The sequence below is a fragment of the Numenius arquata genome, chromosome 11 (genome assembly GCF_964106895.1).
Source record: "Numenius arquata chromosome 11, bNumArq3.hap1.1, whole genome shotgun sequence".
Lineage (NCBI taxonomy): Eukaryota > Metazoa > Chordata > Aves > Charadriiformes > Scolopacidae > Numenius > Numenius arquata.
This window is the reverse complement of record NC_133586.1, coordinates 27,117,970-27,139,230: the sequence shown is the minus strand read 5'-3', so window position 1 is coordinate 27,139,230 and position 21,261 is coordinate 27,117,970. Positions and strand designations below refer to the sequence as shown.

At 42.4% G+C, this 21,261-nt stretch overlaps 1 protein-coding gene across 2 annotated transcripts in view; it reads right to left on the bottom strand.

Moving 5' to 3' along the window:
- The window catches only part of FBXW11 (F-box and WD repeat domain containing 11), a 67,648-nt gene that overhangs the window by 19,951 nt on the left and 26,436 nt on the right, over positions 1-21,261 (bottom strand). For both annotated transcript variants that reach the window (XM_074155507.1, XM_074155506.1), the window contains exons 2-5: positions 17,924-17,986; positions 16,600-16,825; positions 6,925-7,111; positions 6,021-6,111 (exon numbers count right to left, since the gene is read on the bottom strand). In XM_074155507.1, coding sequence (XP_074011608.1) covers positions 6,021-6,111; positions 6,925-7,111; positions 16,600-16,825; positions 17,924-17,974 — 555 coding nt within the window. In that variant the 5' untranslated portion in view covers positions 17,975-17,986. The remainder of the gene's footprint in view (positions 1-6,020; positions 6,112-6,924; positions 7,112-16,599; positions 16,826-17,923; positions 17,987-21,261) is intronic.

The window sequence follows — 21,261 nt, the reverse complement described above, 5'->3', positions numbered from 1 at the left end:
TACAATTAAATCATGGTTTCTTGGCAGAATTTGAGACCTGAAATTTAAATTTCTGATGTTTAGAGCTGCTTAGATAAGATCCAAATGAGGACAATATAAATTGATGAAGCGTGGACTCTTTCTGCGTGCGATGGATCCAATACGGATGAAGCTGCTCAAAGGTCCACCAAGTAAAATTGTTCCTGAGTCTCGCTGCAGCTTCGCTGAACAACCCTTTTTAAAGCCACATTTAAAAAGAACAGCTCGACCTTACGATGCTGAGGGAGATATATCTGTCCTGTGGAATATGCTCATGTCTTACAGAGGAAGAGGAGAAGACTTGCAGAAACTGCATTGAAGGCCACTGACATAGAAGGAATATGGGAAACCCCTCTGGGAGAAAGCTGAGGGTATAATCCTGATCATTTCCTCAGGCACGAAGAGAAAACAGCATGTTCTCCAAGTGTCCAAATGGTGTTACACACCAGAGAAAGCTGAGGCAAATCAGCTAAAAAAGGCAACATAAACTGAAGTTTCAGACCTAAAGAAGAGTAACTCAGCACTAACACCTTCTTCTCTATCAAGCACCTCTGCAAAGGCAGCCACAAAGCACAAGATCCCAAAAAAGACTCAAGGGCAGCGTCTGATGAAGGAAACCTTTGTCATCTCTGCAGCTGCAACGGTCACAGCAACACCCATTGATGGGTCTCACTGGTTTGCTCTTCAAGGGTCCCCATTTCCACCAACTTCCATCAACCAGGTCTAACACAAGAGTAAAATTGAAGATTTCAGGTTACAGATGCAACATCAGAATATACTAACTTTAGATGGACTCCTGCTTACACCAAAGAGGAGGAATACTGCTGTAACCTCCAGATCTGGAGAGGAAATCTTAAAAATACAAGCCAACAGCAGCAAAACCAGACAGATCCTCTGAGGGACCTCAGTGACACGTGCATCTGGACTATACACGACACCTGACAATAAACAAGGCTGCTGAAAAACAAAATTATGGCACCTTTTGGTGCAATGGAACCTCTCCAGGTTCCACTGGAGACAGGATAAAAATACAAAGTTCTATGTACACAGGTAGTTCTCAGCCCCTCTCAGGGGATAGGGGCGCTCAAAGGACTCAAACAGGAACAAGAAATCCCCCCTTTCAAATCTGAAGTCTTACTTTGCCTATTTGTGGGAAAAAAAGTAGATGTTGATGGAAATGTTGATTTGTGGAAAAAAAAGTAGATTCAAACAAAAAAGCCAAGCCAGGGACCCATCCCACGCTGGGGGCATCTGAAAGGAGTCTTCTGCTCCGTTCGGACGTGAGGCCCAAAATCTACACCGTTCACCACAGAAACTTAGTCCCTGTTGCTCAAAGGCTTCTCCTTTCCTTGGCCACTTTCATTTTTAAGAAATGCCTTTCGGAAAGCGCTTGTGGAGTAGAGATTTCAAAGGCCAGCTGAAAAAATTTCAAGGCATATGAACGCTGACCAGATTCGCCCCCCATACACACATCAAATTTCTCCAGCATCGTAATTAGAAGAGTACTAAATAAACCCATTTCCCTCAGAAATTATACGCTGCAACTTTCAGAACCAAAGCTCACCCAACACTGGCAGTGACTTGGGGTGAGAGCTGACATTTTCCCCTTTGCAGATTTTCCCAAGGCTTTAAAATTTCAGCTCCAGTCCTAAAATCTGAACTTTTTCAAAATTCAGAAGAACACATGGTGTTTATCTGATGGCCTGGCGCCACCTTTTCCTAAAGTCTTCAGCAAAAATCACATTTTCATTTCCATCTTAATTATGTTGGACCCAAGTCTCCATGGAAACGAGATGAGGGCACTTGCTGTGTGCCTAAAGATAAGGGGAACATTTATGAACTAAGTCTTCTCAACTCATCACAAGAAATAGATACTTGTGCTAATCCTGAGGGGAAAACAGAATAGTTGGCCAAGCTTCACAAATAATATGGAAAAAATCCAGGGACTTGGGGTTCTGGAGCCGGCAGTATGAAACTTCCCATCCTGGCAATGTGCCGACGAACACAATCCCATTAAAAGGGCTCACCTTCTCCACCAGGCTTTGGGATGGCACCCGGACACAGCGTACCCCCCCACCAACCGGACCATGTCCACAAATGAGGCCCTGCACACCCAGATAAGCCCCAGATCAGGTTTTTTCCCTTTAAAAAAGCTCCTCAAGAAACTTGGCAGTTCAACACCTGACTTGGAGACATTTAAAAATTACTGGACCACCTCTTGTGAAACAAAACCTAATTAAATATTTGGCTTCCCAGTGGAGGTGGAGAGTAACTACTTCTTTCCAAGAATTGGGTTTCAGATCTCTAAATGTCCTCTTATTTTCAAATCCAATGATTTCAGAAGTGACATTATGTTCCTAAAATGTGTTTGGCATGAAATTAAGACACACTGGCACTAATAAATTTGCAGCGAGGCAGGAGAAACTCCCCCTTTGCCAAATCACCGCCTGCACTACCTCGCAGCTACCACCACGTTGCGGCTGCGGGGACTTTTGACCCAAAATGCAGATAGAGCCCAAGAGAAAAAATTACAATTTGCTATTTATCATTCCTCTTTTTTTTTTTTCTCCTTCCAATTGTTAATTCAGGTGTTGGATTCCTCTTCCAATTCTGTCAGTCAATCCAAAGGAGAGAGCACATTCTCCTTCAAGCTTATCTCTACCCACAACCCCATTTAGTCCCAGCTGCAGTAAATTAATAACTCTTATCATTAGAAACAGTTGGGCAGAATTTCCTCAATCTTTGTGCTCCACAGGTAAAATACTGAATGATGAGATTTTTGTGTTACTTCAAATATATTTTACTGTATTAAATAAATCAAGTCTTTTGGACACAAGATAAATGCCTTATAAAAATACTTATATAATGATAGAAATGCTAATATGGTAGCCTTTGGCTCATCCCTGGCTCCCTAAACTCTGACCCTCTGACAGAAACAGGAAGATCTTATTAAAGGTCCAGGCAAATATTTGAAGAAAAAACATTTTGGTATTCAGAGATACAGAATTCTTCATGACAGCTAAGATGAAAGTCTTATTGAAGAGCTTCTGCACATTGCTTTGAAAAAATGAAGGAATGGGAAAAGTATGAAAGTGAGGGAGAGCACAACTTTAGCCTCAAAAACAGAATAAGGGGAGTAAAAAGCTAAGAAGTGCTCCTCATCTTACAGCCAAGCTTTGTTGTTATTGTTACTCACCAGCTGCACTTTTAAACAGTGTTAAAAGCCTCTTTTGACAGTCCTTTAGGGAAGTAATTTGTGAAAAGTGCTTTAAAGGCTGATTTATTAGAAAAATTATAATAGACTTGGAAGTGGAAGAATTATTGGACCCCTGACTATTAGCAGAAACACTAACCCCACTCCAGGTTGGAAAGCTGGAAAACAGCAATATTTCAGAAGGCTTGAAGGAAATATCTAAAGAGGGAAAAACTGGACGTGGCACAATACCCGTGTCCTTCTGCCTTCCCTCTCCAGCTCTGCAGTTTTGAAGAATCAGAAGTGGGAAAGGCTCTGCCTGTATAAACTGAGGGGTGACCATTCTGGAAGCAGCCATTGGTTTTTAAAACAGACACCTCACTGCTCTAGAAGACTGGACAAAACCGCATTTAATTCCCAAATTTGGGCAGAGGCTTACGCTTACTTTTGAACTCAGTGAATTCCGGAGGCAAGAGCTCATCCGGGCAGGTCCTGGCTCCTTTCACCTTTTCTGCTCCATCACAGCATCCATGGGCAGCATTGAGATTAATTGCCAAGACCTTAAATTCTACCCCAAGCGACTGACAACCAGTAACGACCAAAGGGTTTTCACAGGTTTATAGACACAGGCATGGAATGGAGAGTACAGAACTCCAGGAGATTTTCCCCAAACAGCCCTAATTCTGCTTCTCTGTTCTTGTCCTCCTCCACCTGAGTTGGAGACACACCGGAGTTTCCCGCACGCCCCAGTAGTATTTAAAATCGTTAAGGATAGAAGCGTTACATAGAAACGATGGAAATCATATGGAGAAGTGCCTGGATCGCCAGGCCGTTTGGAATGGGCAGAAACTATGGCAACAGCTTGGGGTTTACTCTTTGTACGCCACAGGAAAAGACAGCTCCTTTCCCACGCTCATTACTCAGGGTACTATTTTTAAGCGCTAGTGGCACGGGGTGTTTTACATACAGCACATTCTACCCTTCCAGCTCCATCCCGAAGCCTGGTGTGAGAGAACCCCTTACTCCGCAAATCCTACGCTGATCCCATCCTCCACCCGAGCATTACAGAACAAAAAATAAAAGTTTATGAGTTGAAACTCAAAGAAAGTTAGGGTTCAGAAGAGCATTCTAACACTGTGTTTCTCGACTTCCAAACACTGATGCATTTTCTATCCATACTGAACATAAGCCCCTATTTTTCAGGCACCACAATGTAGATTTTTCTCCTAATTTGAGGGTTTATAATTCTTATATGTTAAATTTATAACAATGTATTATTGTTTTCTTAATGTAATTTAGTTTTTCAAGAAACGTGCTCATTACTATGATGTCTTTTTAGTGGCACACTCATTCCCCGCTCCCAGATATTCAGAGACTGGCAATTTTTACATTCAATACATTAACAACAAGCAAAGCCTGAGGGTTTGGGTTTTTTCCTCTTATTTCATACCAGCAAAAACTGTCTCATTCAGGAGCTTCATCTCTGTGCACTGCACTAGCACATCTATGGCAACTAAAGAATGAAAGTATTAAATAGCAGGTTGTGACAGTAACTCCTTCAAGTGTTCCACATCACCTCAAAGGTCATCTTTTCGCACTGCTTTTCGCCCATTTTTCTTACTGAACAGTGTCAGAATTTTGCAAGAAGCAAGAAAATATCACATTATGAGTTCTCCTTAATCCCATGGGCTCCTTATCATTGCAGTATCACTCTGTCACTCCTTCCAGAGAGCAGATATTCTCTTCAACTAATAAAATGTGCATTGTTCAGCTCACGAGTAAATATCAAGTTTGACCTTTTTCTCCCTAGGCCACATTTCATGCTTCATTCTTTATCCTTAAATGCTTATAAATTGCTTACTAAGGGTTATAAAAAAAAAAAATATTTGAAAATAGGATTATGTTTTCCAGCAGATACATTTTACCGACAGGTTAAGAGACCTGAATGATTTTGTTTACCGAGTGCCAAGCAACACAAACTCACATTTGCCGTAGCAGAACGACTCCATTAGTTTGCATCCGTCTTAAGCATCAAAACACTTGTTTCCCCAGTAATGAATTTCAGACCAATAATTTCACACCCATCATGTGGTTGAAATAAATCCCTTAAAGGCTGTGGTATAACTTGTGTGGTGCATACACAGCATAATCCCGATTTATCAGAAACATTTTTTAAAAGTGAGCAAGCCCAATTTTGTAACTCTGAAACAAGATAAGCACAGTTTTATATCAAAGAAAAAGAACAGCCATTTCTAGTCTTTTTACCACCAATATCCTTACCGTGTTTATCATCGTAGGATTGACTGTTCTCATCAAACCACTCGAGGGGGGAAAAGAATCCCCCACCCCAAAGAAAGCTGTATTTGCAACAGTGACTGCTTTAGAAGTAATAAGTTTCTAAATAAATAATGTTTTAAATGATTGGTGTTGAGGGCATTAACCCTCAGATCGCTTTCTAAGTGAGCGGCACCAATCTGTTGGAACATTCAACAATACCTGGCATTGTCTTGGCAGTAAGTTTCCTAAACCAGTTATTTTATTGAAATCCATAGTCCCAGAAGAGTTCAAAAAAATCTTTAAAGGCAGAAAAGCTGGTGTTAATACTTAAAGCACCATGTTAACGCACGTACTGCGGCAGGAAGTCGCTGAGGATATTTTTTACATTGTCTGAAGAGCCGGAGCTCACAAAGTAGCAGTGATACAGATAGATATATGATAAAGCTTCATTGCTCCAACACGCACCATCCTTGAAACACTAACTGTATCCAACACTATTCCTACTGCAGATATATAATACCAGAAAACGTACCTCTATATCCTGTATTATCTTTGGGTATAAGGACCTGTAAAATGAATTTGGGGGGCCGTCTGTTGGTCTGTTTTTAAACAGGTATTGATCCCTGGAAAGAACCAGAAAGATATTTTTCAATTTACCACAAAGAATCCAAACTTTAAAGGAATTCAAAATCTGCGCAGAACAAAACCTTATGACATATTCTCACAGAATTCTTGTAAGAATTTGTAGAATTGCTGTTACAACCCTTGTGAACTTTACAATTTGACAACTTTATTTACATGTCCGAGACTAAGAAGATAACAGATGTTTTGCTTATGGTTTTCCAAATTAGCGCTCACTGCTTCATGAGGCTTTTTAGGCAGCAGGGTGTCTCTTTGCGATATGCCTTGCATTTTCTGAGGCACACCACTAGAGAGCACAGAAAAGCAGGTTTCTCGAGCAGAACACCTCGTCGCTTCAGGTACTCCTAAAGGAGAGAAAAACTCCATTGCCATAAACAGAAACGTTTTCTCTTTGAGAGAGGCTTCTGCAGCCCAGTCAGCTATTTCACATGTTAAGCTAAAAGAAGTTTAATTGGAAATACTTCACTCGAGAAAAAGCCCTGCAAAACACATTGCTGCTAGTTTTTGTGAGCTGATTTGACACATGCATTCTCCCCGCAAAACAGAAATTATAAATTTGCAGACAGACTTAGCACAAAAAGCAACCGTTGGAAGAGATGGGTGCACAAAGGAGAGGGGACAAGGCCAAAGCAGGAATGGTAGGTGACGGCTTTCGCCCCACACGTCCATGGCAGAGCTAAGGATCTCGATGACACCAATTTACCATAAACTTATTTTTCGGCAGAGCTCACGGTTAGGAAAATTTGTGAATTTACAGAACACTGTGAAAGGTGAATTTCCATCGAGGTACTTACCAACCCCTTCTTTCTGACAGTCCCTTCCACAGCGGGTCTGTGCGTACCATTCTCTCGATGAGTTTTTTCCATAGCATTCCCTCCGAGATGACCCTCTGCCATTCCTTACACACCAGCTCTGCCGCGCACAGCGATCTGGCATCAAGGTAGGAAAGGATGTTTTCTGCTATGTGATCTAAGCCTTGCTCTACAAAGAAATAAAGGCAAGCAAAACATTAATCACTTCACAGTATATTACTAAACAAGTTCTGCAACGCGTGTGGAGAAAGCCAACGCAACTTTAAGGCACTGCAGAGACATGATATAATTCAATTATCATATGTAGAAGGACCAGTTACAAATGAATCCAAACAGGTACATGGAAATATCTTCAACACTTCACTCCTTTCTTGGTACAATCTGCCTACTGGAGGGTCCCAATTCATAGAATCATAGAATCATCTAGGTTGGAAAAGACCCTTGGGATCATCAAGTCCAACCACCAACCCTACTCTACAAAGTTCTCCCCTACACCATATCCCCCAACACCACATCTAAGCTACTCTTAAACTCATCCAAGGATGGTGACTCAACCACCTCCCTGGGCAGCCCGTTCCAGTGTCTGATCACTCTTACTGTGAAGAATTTCTTCCTAATGTCCAGCCTAAACCTACCCTGTTGCAGCTTGAAGCCATTCCCTCTTGTTCTATCGCTATTTGCTTGTGAGAAGAGACCAGCACCAACCTCTCTACAGTGTCCTTTCAAGTAGTTAGAGAGAGTGATGAGGTCTCCCCTCAGTCTCCTCTTCCTCAAACTAAACAGTCCCAGCTCCCTCAATCGTTCTTCGTACGACTTATGCTCCAGGCCCTTTACCAGCTTCGTTGCCCTCCTTTGCACCCGCTCCAGCACCTTGATATCTCTCTTGTATTGAGGTGCCCAAAACTGGACACAATACTCCAGGAGTGGCCTCACCAGTGCTGAGTACAGGGGGACAATCACCTCCCTACAAACCAAAACTCCACATAATATGCCATCAGCAGAAAGCGTTTTGCTGCTTCCGGGCACAGAATCCTGGACTTTTTGAGCACGTAATGCATTGGGCTCCACGGTTCAAAAACATCATCGTCTTCAAGCAGATGCTTCACTAAGCAGCAGTAATGCGAAATAAAAATATTGATTCTTTTACTACTCCCTTCCATACAGCGATAGATAATTAACTCAGCAGAAGACAGGACTCCACAAGAACAAATACAGACGTATCCAGGAGAAGCACGAGCGAAGATTCCGCAAAAAATTTCTAGCATGAAATGCAAGGCTATTTTTTGTATTTAAGCTCTTTCTATAGCCTGCAGGCACCAAGCCCACTCCTGAATTTTGGTGAGTACTCTGGTGGTAGAGCATACGCCAGAGAAAGCAGACACATGCTCTCTTGGTGTAGGAGGGGGAAATCAATGAGAATGAGTTTGACAGTAATTAGTTAATTGCAAACGGTGCTTTAATATCAAAGACAGTATTCCCCATTCAGGGCATACTGTCACTAGACTCCACGCTCCGAGAAATTATTACTGAATGACTTCCACCAGAAGCTGGGGGCTTTGAGGCTTCTCTTCAGCTCTAGTTTTTTGAAACAACTTCCCATTGAGTAAATCAGCTGTAACATTCAATACAGCATTTATTTGGGCGCCAACTGGATATTAGGAAAAAAATTTACACTGAAAGGATTATTAAGCATTAGAATGGGCTGCCCAGGGCAGTGGTGGAGTCACCATCCATGGAGGTATTTAAAAGACAGGCTGACATCATTAGTGGTGGGTTAGTGGTGGTTTTTATCAGAGTTAGGTTGATGATTGGACTAGATGATCTTAAAGGTCCCTTCCAACCCAGACAATTCTAGGATTCTATGACTCTATTATTGTTTCTAGAACGATAATCAGCTAAGAAATCTCAGGATCATTGAGGGTCAAGTAGCTCTCAAACAATGAGGGGTGATAGCTCAGCTTCTGCACCCCAAATTCCAGAGCAAAGTTAATTGATTTAGCTGCACGAGGATTTACCAATGTGCTTACAACAGCCATACGAACAGGTATTATCTCAGCACCTTTCCTGCACCGGCTGCTCTCCCACCCCCAGGTCATACCACCTTCTACCGCAAGGGAGCGGTGTGTGAGCTTTACTGGGTCAAAGGAGGAGATCCACCATGTACCACGAGAGAACACCCAAGTAAAAGACCACTACTCCTTTGGCAGTGCTTAGACACCCCAGAAAAAGCATCCACCTGGGCCACTGTCATGCTCTAGCTGCACCCGCAGCATAAGGCGTGTTGGTCAATGAGTTCTAGTTATTAGCAGACTGGGGAAACACTGATTTTCATCACAGCGACCAGAAGCAGCTTATTAACCCCCGTGATCCTTTTGTATCACGTCAGGGTAAGATTTACACATTCAACACGCTCAACTCGCCAGCAGAAGATCAAATATACCAGGAACTGGGGTCCTGCCCATTGATCCAGGTCTGTGTAAGGCAATTTGTGCGATATATTATTCCACAATTATCAGTTAATACTTATCCAAAAGCACCGGGTACTCCAGCTGAAGCTGGTAGAAAGAATAAGCCCATCGATAAAGACGATGCACACAGTAAGCTGCCACCACAGATCTATCAAGACCTAAAGCGGGTGGAGCACTGTGTGCATTCGCTTGTGGTCTTTGCCAAGATCTTCTCTCCTGCTGAGGGTGTTAAGATATATAAACGTGACTGTAGTTGAGTGAAGGTACAAACACAGAAACCATTTAGATAATACACTCACACTAAATTTAAAATAGCGATCAAACTTCTCTTGTTCATATTCCAGCTACAGTGTCACCGGTCCCACCAAAAAATCACTGCTAAGTCTGTTACTTATTTCAAAGGACCTCCAATTTTGCTTTCTCAAAAACTCCACTAAATCAGAGGTCAAGAATAACTTCATTTTTGTGAATAACATGTGCCAGTTGGCCAAGAAAGAAAAAAATCTTTCAAATTAGGAGATGACGACCGTTTTAATTTTCCACTTTATCTCATGACAGCCTACTTTAGGCTTCAAATAGTCCTGAAAAAAAAATCAAAGAAACTACTGTTTTAACGAATTAAGAAAATGTGTGCATATAGTCCTCCACCACATGGCCTTCAGAAAAACGAACAGCAACAGAAAGCAGAAACCGATACACGTAGGTGAAGCACATTTGTTCATTTCTTCTACTTAATTTAGAGAGCCATAAAGGTTTTAAAGAACGGTGAAAGGTCCTACAGTGTAAATTAGGCTTATACAAATTTTTCAATATTGGTCCTAATAACAGATTCAAATAACTGAACCGTAACAAGGTCCAAGTAACTGGTGGATCTCAAATCTCACCACTTCCAAACCAGCACATCCTCCCTTAACGATACTGTGTCTCAGAGCAGCTTTAAGCTGTGCCATCTCCTACATCAGAGTTTGAAGGAAATACCAGGGCATTTATTTAAATACATTTTAAAAGCGGTCTCCCCGTCTGCCACATCCCAATCTTTCCAGTAAATAAGAACTTTGAAATTCTAAAGACTGTTGACTTAGGAAATATTTATCTCACTGTGACGTTCTGTGATTTGAAACAGTTCTCAAGGTTTGTCCAGAAAACATAATCATTGCAAGGTCATTGTCAAGAGTGACTTTAAAATCCAGAATCCTTGGGTACCAGGATGACAAACTACTCCATTATGCAAAGTGAAGGACATGGCTGGATAAAAATAAAGAAAACAAACAGCTCTGCTGAGTAAGCGTTTCTCTGACTTTGAAGGTTACATGTGCGAACGAGGCACACGCTGTGTTTTAACGGGAACAGATCTAACCATGATTTTAGTTTCTAGTACAAAATAGTCATGTTCAATAACCTAAGATCAGCCTCTACAGAACAAGTGACTGTCCAATACATCCATAAAACTGTGATCACATCAACGCAGCCCTCCACGTATTTTCCCAGCACAGAACATGTTATATTTTGAAGAAAATAGGAAGAATTTTCGACATAAAGCACTGCAGCTCCCAAAGGAAACAGTGCAGAGGCTACGGCAATTAACCATCCTAATTGCAAACTCCGCAGCGGAGCCGTACACTGAGGTTCCTGTATAAAAGGTGATAAATGGTGCATTTCTCTGCACCATGTTCCTTTCACAAGCCATTATACAACAGCTGAGCTTAGAGCAGCCTCCTCTCCCTCCTCAGGCTGCAAAGGCAGCGCATTCACTGCGGCAGGGCTAAAGGTGTATTAATATTCATAGAATCATAGAGTCACAGACTGGTTTGGGTTGGAAGGGACCTTAAAGCCCATCCAGTGCCACCACCTGCCCTGGGCAGGGACACCTCCCACCAGACCACGTTGCTCCAAGCCCCCTCCAACCTGGCCTCGAACCCCTCCAGGGACGGGGCAGCCACAGCTTCTCTGGGCAACCGGGGCCAGGCTCTCACCACCCTCACAGCAAAGAATTTCTTCCCCAGATCTCATCTCCATCTCCCGTCTTTCAGTGTCAAACCCTTCCCCCTCGTCCTATGGCTCCCCTCCCTGGTCCAGAGTCCCTCCCCAGCTTTCCTGGAGCCCCTTGAGGGACTGGAAGGGGCTCTAAGGTCTCCCCGGAGCCTTCTCTTCTCCAGGCTGAACCCCCCCAACTCTCTCAGCCTGTCCTCACAGCAGAGGGGCTCCAGCCCTCCCAGCATCTCCGTGGCCTCCTCTGGCCCCGCTCCAACAGCTCCATGTCCTTCTGATGTTGGTGGCCCCAGAGCTGGAAGGCAGCACTGCAGGGGGGTCTCCCCAGAGCAGAGCAGAGGGGCAGGATCCCCCCCCTCGCCCTGCTGGCCACGCTGCTGGGGATGCAGCCCAGGGTGCACGTGGTTTCTGGGCTGCCAGCGCACATTGCCGGCTCATGACGAGCTTCTCACCCACGAACATCCCCAAGCCCTTCTCCTCAGGGCTGCTCTCCAGCCATTCTCCACCCAGACTGGATTTGTGCTTGGAAATTACAATGTGTTTGGTGCTTTTCTGTGGCATGTACAGAACTCGGAAGTATCAGGTTAAGACACAGGTCCTTCTCAAAATCCAATTTTTTAAAAAACCCACCATTTCACTGTAACACACTCACCAAAGATTTAAAGACAGGGTTAGAATGTGATTCCCAAGGGGAATCCCAAGGGGAATCTCCAAATATACTCAAAGCACAAGGGAAATCCTCCTTCCTATGGTGACTTTTGTTTTCTACAGGTTAGGAATGTTCTCAAGAAGATACAGACTTGACTGCCACCTGCAGAAGGATGTTTTACGGAACTATCAGACCAAGTGTTTGGAGAGACGAAACCCAAGTGACAAGTGCTCAGCTTGTTTTTATTCGTGGTGCAATCCTATTACCAAACACTTATTAATGTTTAATTGCACTAAAGCAAGGTTTTCAATAAAAGCTAACTGCCATCAGCCACCGCATCTCCACACCAAGAACACACCTGTGTACACGCGTTAGTCTGTTCATTATGAAGCCAACATTTCACCGAGTTTTAAGGATCAGCTGCGAATTACTAAGCAGAAGCCTTTAATTGGATGCATAATTGTGACAATTCTGCGTAACACCGGCCACAGCTAAAAACAGACTTTCAAGAAATCAGAAACTCAAGTGTTTTCTCACGTTAAAAAAAAACAAACAGCAATCTCATTTTCTAGGAATACACAAAGCCCTGAAAATTGCCCACTGAGCACAAAGCCACAAACGCTTTGCTTTGCCACCAAGTCTCTTTGGAAGATTTTTTTACTGCTTGCAAAAGCACACGGGTTTCAATTGTGAAAAAAAAAGAGACATCAAGTAAAATATTCACCCTAATTAACACAGTAGGAACAGGTCCAGAGCACAGATACTTAGACGAGCCCACTATAATTATTCCAGACAACATGCAGGACTAAGTTTAAGACATATTAAGGCCTGGAATAGCTGCATACACCTATTTTACATTAAAATACAGTGAGCATTTAGTTTTATAAACAGTTTCTGAAATAGATACTGCAACCCAGCAATTTTATTTAGTAAAACGCACCCAGCATTTATTGGTACACTTTTCAAAGAAAAACATTACTTCCAGCTCTTAGGCCTCTACGAGAGGCTTTCGCAATTTTATAGAAAATGGTGAAAAGTTACAGCCACTGTTGATTATAGGTACCAGATTGTCCTGAATTTCAATAATAAATTAAAACAATTAAAATCTGCAGGGATTTCAAAGCTGATCGTGTAAATATCACTTTGTACGAAAATTAAACCCAAATGCGGGACGTCAACTCTATCAAACTAACATGAGATACAGAACAGTCACTTCAATCATGCAGCTCCACAGGCTTTCATTATTCTAGAAACAAGTTTTAAAAGAAGCCTGGCAGGGTTTTACTTGCCTGACACTGTGTTCTCTTACAGTTTTAACACACCAAACAGATTGGGAAGGGACTTTATTTCCTAATCAAGGGTGACAAGGGTCAAAGCTGTAATTCTTTTACGGAAAAGGGCACAAGTTGGATGAAACCGTGCAAGGAATATTAACATCTTAAAGATAATTAAGAGAAGTAAAAGCACAGAGGTGACATAATTTATTCTTGCAATTATGGTGTCCACTGTCTTTTGAGAGTTGCTTTTGACACGGCAGAGATAACACCATCGGCAGATGTGGAAAATATGAGTACAGGCTTCCAAGCCACTTTATCAATGGGACTTGCAATATCTGATAAAGCTATAGCTGATACAAAGGGACAGGCTGGATGGATGGGCCAGGGACTGTGGTGTGGGGTTCAACAAGGCCAAGTGCTGGGTCCTGCACTTGGGTCACACCAACCCCATGGAGGCTCCAGGCTGGGGGAAGAGTGGCTGGAGCTGCCGGGGGGAAAAGGACCTGGGGGTGTTGGTCGACTGTCGGCTGAACGTGAGCCAGCGGTGTGCCCAGGTGGCCAAGGCGGCCAACAGCATCCTGGCCCATATCAGTTACAGAGTGGACAGGGACTCAGGCGGTGATTGTCCCCCTGTACTGGGCACTGGTGAGGCCCTACCTCAAGGGCTGTATCCAGCTTTGGGCCCCTCACCACAAAAAAAGACATTGAGGGGCTGGACCGTGTCCAGAGAGGGGCAACGGAGCTGGTGAGGGGTCTGGAGCACAAGTCTTGTGAGGAGCAGCTGAGGGAACTGGGGGTGTTCAGCCTGGAGAAAAGGAGGCTGAGGGGAGACCTTCTCACTCTCTACAGCTCCCTGAAAGGAGGGTGTAGCCAGGGGGGGTCGGTCTCTGCTCCCAAGGAACAGGCGATAGGACAAGAGGAAACGGCCTGAAGTTGTGCCAGGGGAGATTCAGATTGGATATTAGGAACAATTTTTCCACTGAAAGGGTTATTAAGCCTTGGAATGGGCTGCCCCGGGAAGTAGTTGAGGCACCATCCCTGGAGGTGTTCAAAAGATGGGTTGACATAGTGCTCAGTGACATGTGAGCACTGTTTTTTTTTTTAGTGATGGTTTTTATCAGAGTTAGGTTGAGGGTTGGACTAGATGATCTGAAAGGTCCCTTCCAACCTGGACAATTCTATGATTCTATGATACAGCCGCTCACACACCGTGATGGTGCTTTGGAGTAAAGAGCTCAACCACAGCCCAGCTTGTAAGAACAGTCCCCACAGACTAAACACTCTGCCACCACTGACAGAAAAGCACACCCCAATTATCACTTTTTTCCACTGAAGCCAAGGGCAGCCAGATACAACAAACTTTTTCCATTTTTCCCCACATTCTCACAGGTGTAAAATCAGTAGGGACAGGAGCATGCAAAAACTATTTCCACTTAAAACAAAGGAATTTTACCTCTTTAAGACAAGTGAAACTAACTTTTAAAAAGTCCTTTACTGTTATCTTTTAACGTGATGTCCAACTCAGTATTGATTTTGATCAACTCTGATTAAGTTTTGGGGTAAATTTATACAGACGTTCTTCAAACACCACATTACCTTCAAGAAAGTCTGAGTATAGGAACAGTTCCCAGTATCTACCTCTTCAAAAGCAACAAGAGTTGTAAATATAAATATATATTTATATATACAAATGTGGTGTAAATAAGCGTTAGCTTATGCGGCTCCCAAAAATTTCTTAGAAATAAATATATACTATGAAAGAACTGTACATCCCCATGGTATCAGCCCTGAGGTATAAAATAAATGCAAACAAAAAAATTATAATTGAGGCTCATATTTGCACATGATGACCATGACTGTCTATTTCACTTTATCTTGATACTCTCTAGAGGAATCAAAATTCACTATTTTGGAAACAAGCTAGAAGAAACTACACTACCTACAGGAGACAGTTCTCCAGTCAAAATGAGGAGCACATTTTTAAGCGTGTGGCCAGACAAGTTAAATCTTCTATAAAATAACTTCCACGAAGCTGAGGTGTGGGGGAAAAGGACACCCCCTCCCTTTCCTAGCTCTTTTTCACTTTTTAAGCCTGTTTTTTAAGAAAATAGAGCACATATGAGATTCTGTATCACTTCCCGTGTCCTACCCCATGTTCTTCTTTCCCCTCCAACTACTGAGTTGGTTTCAGCCCTGCTTGACAGATGAGCCAAAATCCTCCCATCACCTCCAAAAATTGAATTCCTCCAGGTTTTATGAAAATCCAGCAGCGCTATAGAGAATAGAAACCCATAACATGCAGGCAGCATTCTGTCCCAGACACTCATCCACCCTCAGCACTCACTGCCATGTCTTGGAATTCTTGGGATTACATCCATGGAGCACTTGCTCCCTGTAGGTGTGAATCCGCGCTGTGATACCCCAGAATATTTTGATGACTTATTTCATGCTTATTTCCCACTCTGGAAACAATGTCCACATATTCACCTTTCAACGAATCAAATGAATCATTCTCCCCAGCAGCGAAAATCCACAGACGCAACTCCTTCCACAACTTAATGGAAAAATAAATACAACTTACCAGGAGATGGAAAGCTAAAGATTCTCTATTCCCAGTTATTACTGCTCCCTATTTTTTGTTAAAGAAATGCATACAGCAAGTGTAAGAACAGATTTCGTATTGAACTATTGATACAGGTTTACACTGATTGACGGCAGAAGAGTTTCTGAGCAACCAAAGGAAGGAATTACAGCTGGAATATACAATAAAAATCCACAACTGCCTTCGCTCGAGTCAGCAACAAGACCAGACAAACTTGATTCACTTATCTAAGCAGGCGGCTTTTTATTTAAGATTTGGGAAACTTAGAACAAAACTAAGATGTAATAAAGACTTCAGAAATTAAACCACCTCTATAGTTTTTTTCTACACCTATAGGGTTTGTATGAAAAAGGAATTTAGACCAGAGATTGCAGAGATACAACTTTTATGGTTACTCAGTTCCAATTTAAACACAAACTATTCTTCAGGATACACTACTCACAACTCCTTTTAGACGGAACAACACTGGCATCCAGTGGCCAATTCAATTAATCACAGAAGTGAATGACTGCAGCCACCCTCCTGCACCTCTTCTGACTGGGGAGCATCACCTTATTCATACGAGACAATCTAAATCCGGAGGATGTTCCGAGAAGTTTGCATACACCCGAAGTATTAAACAACAAAAAAGCATTTATAAACGCACCTCTTGTAAAATAAATATTAATTTACCTGGTAACGCAGTGATGAAGTCCCGTTGTAACATGGGCTTCAAGTAAGAGTTAATATGTCCATGCTGATAGTGACACATTCGTGAAATAAGGTGTTCCACAAATTCAACTTGATCTGATTCAGACCACTGGTCAAAATATTTAATACACAAGTCTTTTTCCTTTTCGTAGTTTCCTTCTGATGGTCTTTTTCTTGAGACAATCACAGATGAAGTTCCATTACTTATCTGTTATTAGAAAAGGAATATCAGTATTTAAATACAAACAAGAATAGGAACAGTTTTATAAGAACTCTTTCAAGGAAGAAAATGTGAGAAGATGCAAAGAAATAATCAACAATTAAATTTTAAAATACATTTTTAAAGCTATGACTTACACCATACAAATTTCATCTTTCGTAGATAACGATGAATGAAAGGATCTTGCTCATAAGTTACTTCTTACACTGGAAGACTTGGGTTCCCTTACACCTCTTACCATTTAAACAGCAAGGAACTTAATTCTTCTTAAAACAAACTTTTCCAGATGAAACCAGTGGTTTCTGCTACAAACAGCAGTCTGCCTCCACAAGTTATTTACACAGGTTCCAGCAGTTAAAAGAATACACAGAGACGTACCAACGTTAGGTATTTAATACTCTAATTAACACAAAAATTCAAGACCCTCATGTCAGCATGGAGCTGCTCATCCATAAATGAAAATCAAGAATTACATGAGGTCAAGGGCTTGTTTTGGTTTTGAAGAACAGCTCATGTCAACGTTTGGGACATCAACATAAATACATCATTAAAATCCTGAGAGCTTTCACTACAAATAAGGATGATACCAGAAGAACACCCCAGGACTTATTGCTAATTAGTAAATAGAACCAAAGATTCATGCCAGGCTCTCCTGAGCCCTTCAGGAGACTGAGAGGGCTGCGGGGGAACTGTCAGCTCTCTGAAATATCCCAAACTTCTTCAAAGCAAACTGGTTGCAACTCCTCGTCATGGGAAGGTATTGAATTTTCCCTTTTAAATGACAGTCACGTGCTCAGAAAGGCTGAACTGCATTCCCAAGTATTCTTTGACGCAGAATTCTCCTTTCAAGGTCGGCACAAACCTCAAAATCTGAGATGATCTAGTAATTTCTCAAGCATTATTCATCGGCATCATCCTTCACTTGAAGGCTGAGCTAATTTTAGGATGATACAGTCAAGGATACATTACACACGTAGTAAAGATACACACAAGGATGATTACGCAGATGCAAGGTTTGGAAGTTTCCCAAAAGCAGGAACATATAAAAACATGGCAGCCCTCTCTCTAAGTGAATGTCAGTCCTACCTGCCATAGGGTATTTTTCTTTGGAGACTCATCTTCATTCTGATCCTCCATTACTGACGTGTTCTAGGGAATTAAAAAAAAAGAATTATGACTTCAATTTTTTAATTCTATGGCAATTCCTTGCTCTACAAGCATTATGAAAAAGCAAATCAGTTGGACAGATAAACTTCTTTTTCCCAGTGAATGGAATTATCAAAGAATTCTGGCCGCAAAACCTTGGTATTATAAATAAATTCCCCTTTTAACTGACATGTTTATCAATTCCATTTACTGTAAAGATAACTCCCCAACCCCTCTTCAATTTCCTTTGACAGGTTTTCATGCAGCCTTTCAATGCTTTTCTCACTGGGAAATAAATTCACTTTCATCCTACTCAAGCCAAAGTAATTAAACCTGTCAAAGTAATCAGCTAGCACTTTCTGCCGGTTAAATTGCCTACGTCTAGTTGAAAAAAAAAAAATGAAAATCACTATACACTACTTACATGCAACAGAATATGATTTTTTTTTTTTCTAGCTCACCACAAGGAGGAGGGAGCGTTCTCTGCAGAACATCTCAGTAATTCCCTGCCACCGCCTGTCCCCTGTAACCCCTGGCACTCATCATCTTTCTTCACCCTGACTTAATTCCTGTGCTCTCCCCACACCAGGGACTGTACCGGCTCCTCCCTGCTGTTCTCTTCCCTGTGGTTCCAGAATGAGATGTAAGAATTTCTACAAACATTCAGCTGCAAATGTTTCTGTTGGAGTTCACCTCAGTTTCTCCAAAATCTTTCCCTTGTTTCTTCCCTTTTTGTTTTTTAATTCTCTGCTCCCTTTTGCTGTCCACACCAGTTACCATCTATTTCTACCTATCTCTTGGTACCCCACACCTGGGCAATTAAAGCTCATTAAGCTTCCCACCAACCCTGTCCTCCCCGTTATTCACGCCCAGAAGCCACTGGCCACCTGGCAGAGGGCGACCATGAAAAACTGAATGTCTTAAAACATTGTATTTCTCTCAGCCTTCTTCCCCTCTATCAGCTGTCTCAGCAGAAAGAGGAACAACACACTCAAGTAAAACACATGATGGAATAAATCACACAATTCCTTTACTTTTGTCCTCAAAGATTATGGATTAACCCCTTAACAACTATATCCAACCCCCGTTCAAAACACATTTCCACCTCAAAAGCATTCACTGCTTCATCTCCTTTTTCTTGCATAAGGGATGTACTGCACCAGAACTAGAAAACTTGAAAAATTAACAATATTACCCCTAGACATAAGCCTTCCTCCACCACCTGACTACACTGCTTCAGCTGACGTTTACCCTCAACCCTTTTCTGCCTTGCAGTTGGGTATGAAAAACCATGCAACACAGACGAAAGGTCACATTATGAAAACGATGTCCACTGGGTGATGGAAAACCTCAAGTTTATCTTGGTTATGACGCACGTAACGATGACAAATACAAGCCCAGGAGACAGCCAGTGAGGAATCCAAGCATGGACAAAGCAGTAAAGGTGTTGTGTTACTCCACAGATGGATATATTTTAGTGTTTGTGGACACACACAGAACAGTAACACTGGAAAAGTAAACTACCCTTCCCACATTTTCAAAATTATAGTCTTGAGGGTCATTCCAGTTACGAATAATTACATGGTGTTATAACCAGCGCTCTCACTGATGGGTGAGTGATGCTCTCCCACCCTGCAGTGCCACAAGAGGGAGCACAAATCAGCCACAGGCTTACTGGTACCCAACTGGCCCACACCAGCAAACATTACTCCAGGGAATTACGCAGGGCTTTTTAAATTTTATTTTAAATTTGAATGTGTAGAAATACTCATTACAGTGCTTACATGCTGTTAACAGTGTTTTCAATTCACTATGTCCTCAAATGAGTAAGGAATATCTCATCCTCTTTGGCAAGGATAAATACATGCATTGATCCTGTGAGCTAAGAGCAAGGAACAGAAACTCTCACTGAGAACATCAAACATGGATGGCTTGGGTCAGCATATTCAGCAGAGATCCCACATCACATCAATTTAACCATTTAACATCTTCAGTGTGCACCTACTCAACTCTACTCTGCCTCTGCTGCCACCTACATAGACAACTGGGTAGCAGACTTTAAGGAGATGTTAAATCCTTGGCTTGTCCACGATACAACGGAAAAGTAGGACAACTGCATTTCTTCTGCCCTTCCCCACTTGTCCCTCTTCCTTCAGAGCACAGTCCTGGCTAAGAGGACAGGTCTCAGATCCACAAATGGGCAATCTGGAGCAGAGTTATCTCCATGACCTCTCAGCATCTGGGCCATGAATGGGAGGGCAGGCTACATGGATGGATTTTTAAGCTGGAAATTTAACACTGTATTTATGTATTTAATTGGGAAGTAAGTAGCCACGTTAATTTAATGGTATCTACTGCAGTGTTCATTGCTTTTTCTCTCTTTCCCCATCCTAAACTCACTTCACATTTTCTTACTATATTTTAGAACCCGAGGGTTCTTTCTACTCACAAATATACAGCTTGTTTTCCCTATTATATCTTCTCTTCCTAATAAAGTCTCTCCACTTCTGTATTAACACTTAATTTTGGGGGTTACTCCCCAGACCACATACATCCTGACTCAATGGATTTCAAACACCATACACAGACTCTAATGTGTATCTAAGGCGGTGAAGCCTACGAAACGACTAGGTGGCTCCTTGTCCTGCTGTCTGGAAGAAGCAATTAGACAACTCTAGTCTGTCCCGTACATCCACAGCGCTTGGCAAAAGAAGAATTTCGAAATTCCTAACAGCTGGCGTCACTGGTCCTCGCTGGGGAAGGCCTCCCGCTCTTGTGCAAGAAGGAAGATAGGCATCTACAAGGCCAACTCTTCCCTTTGTCACGCTGGTTCCCTTCTCTCACCTTCTACCTTGTTTTTTTTACCCCACCTACCCTCTACATCAAGCTCCCGTGCTGACCTTCCAGCTTTCCCAAGGAGCTTTAAAGTGGCATTAACATGGATTTCACTCCATTTCCCTGCAGCTCAACTGATGTCCTCTCATTGAGTGACAAACCCCTACGACTGACCTGCACTCGCAGACTCTGAAATAACAGGCTGAATTTTTCACCTCCACAACCACAGAAGCCTAGCAGCTTCCCGCAGTGGAAGCCCAGCTTCTAAATATTGTCAATTAATGCTGTTTATAAGCTCTCCCCCCCCCAAATTCTCGTGAAGTTGCTCACAGCTCTTGCAAAAGCAGAATGATATTTCCAAGCAGCTGTCATTCCTTAATTAGTCAGCCTGGAATAAGCGCTCTCCATCCCCTACTGGGAATGGCAGCAAGAGCAAAGTGGTA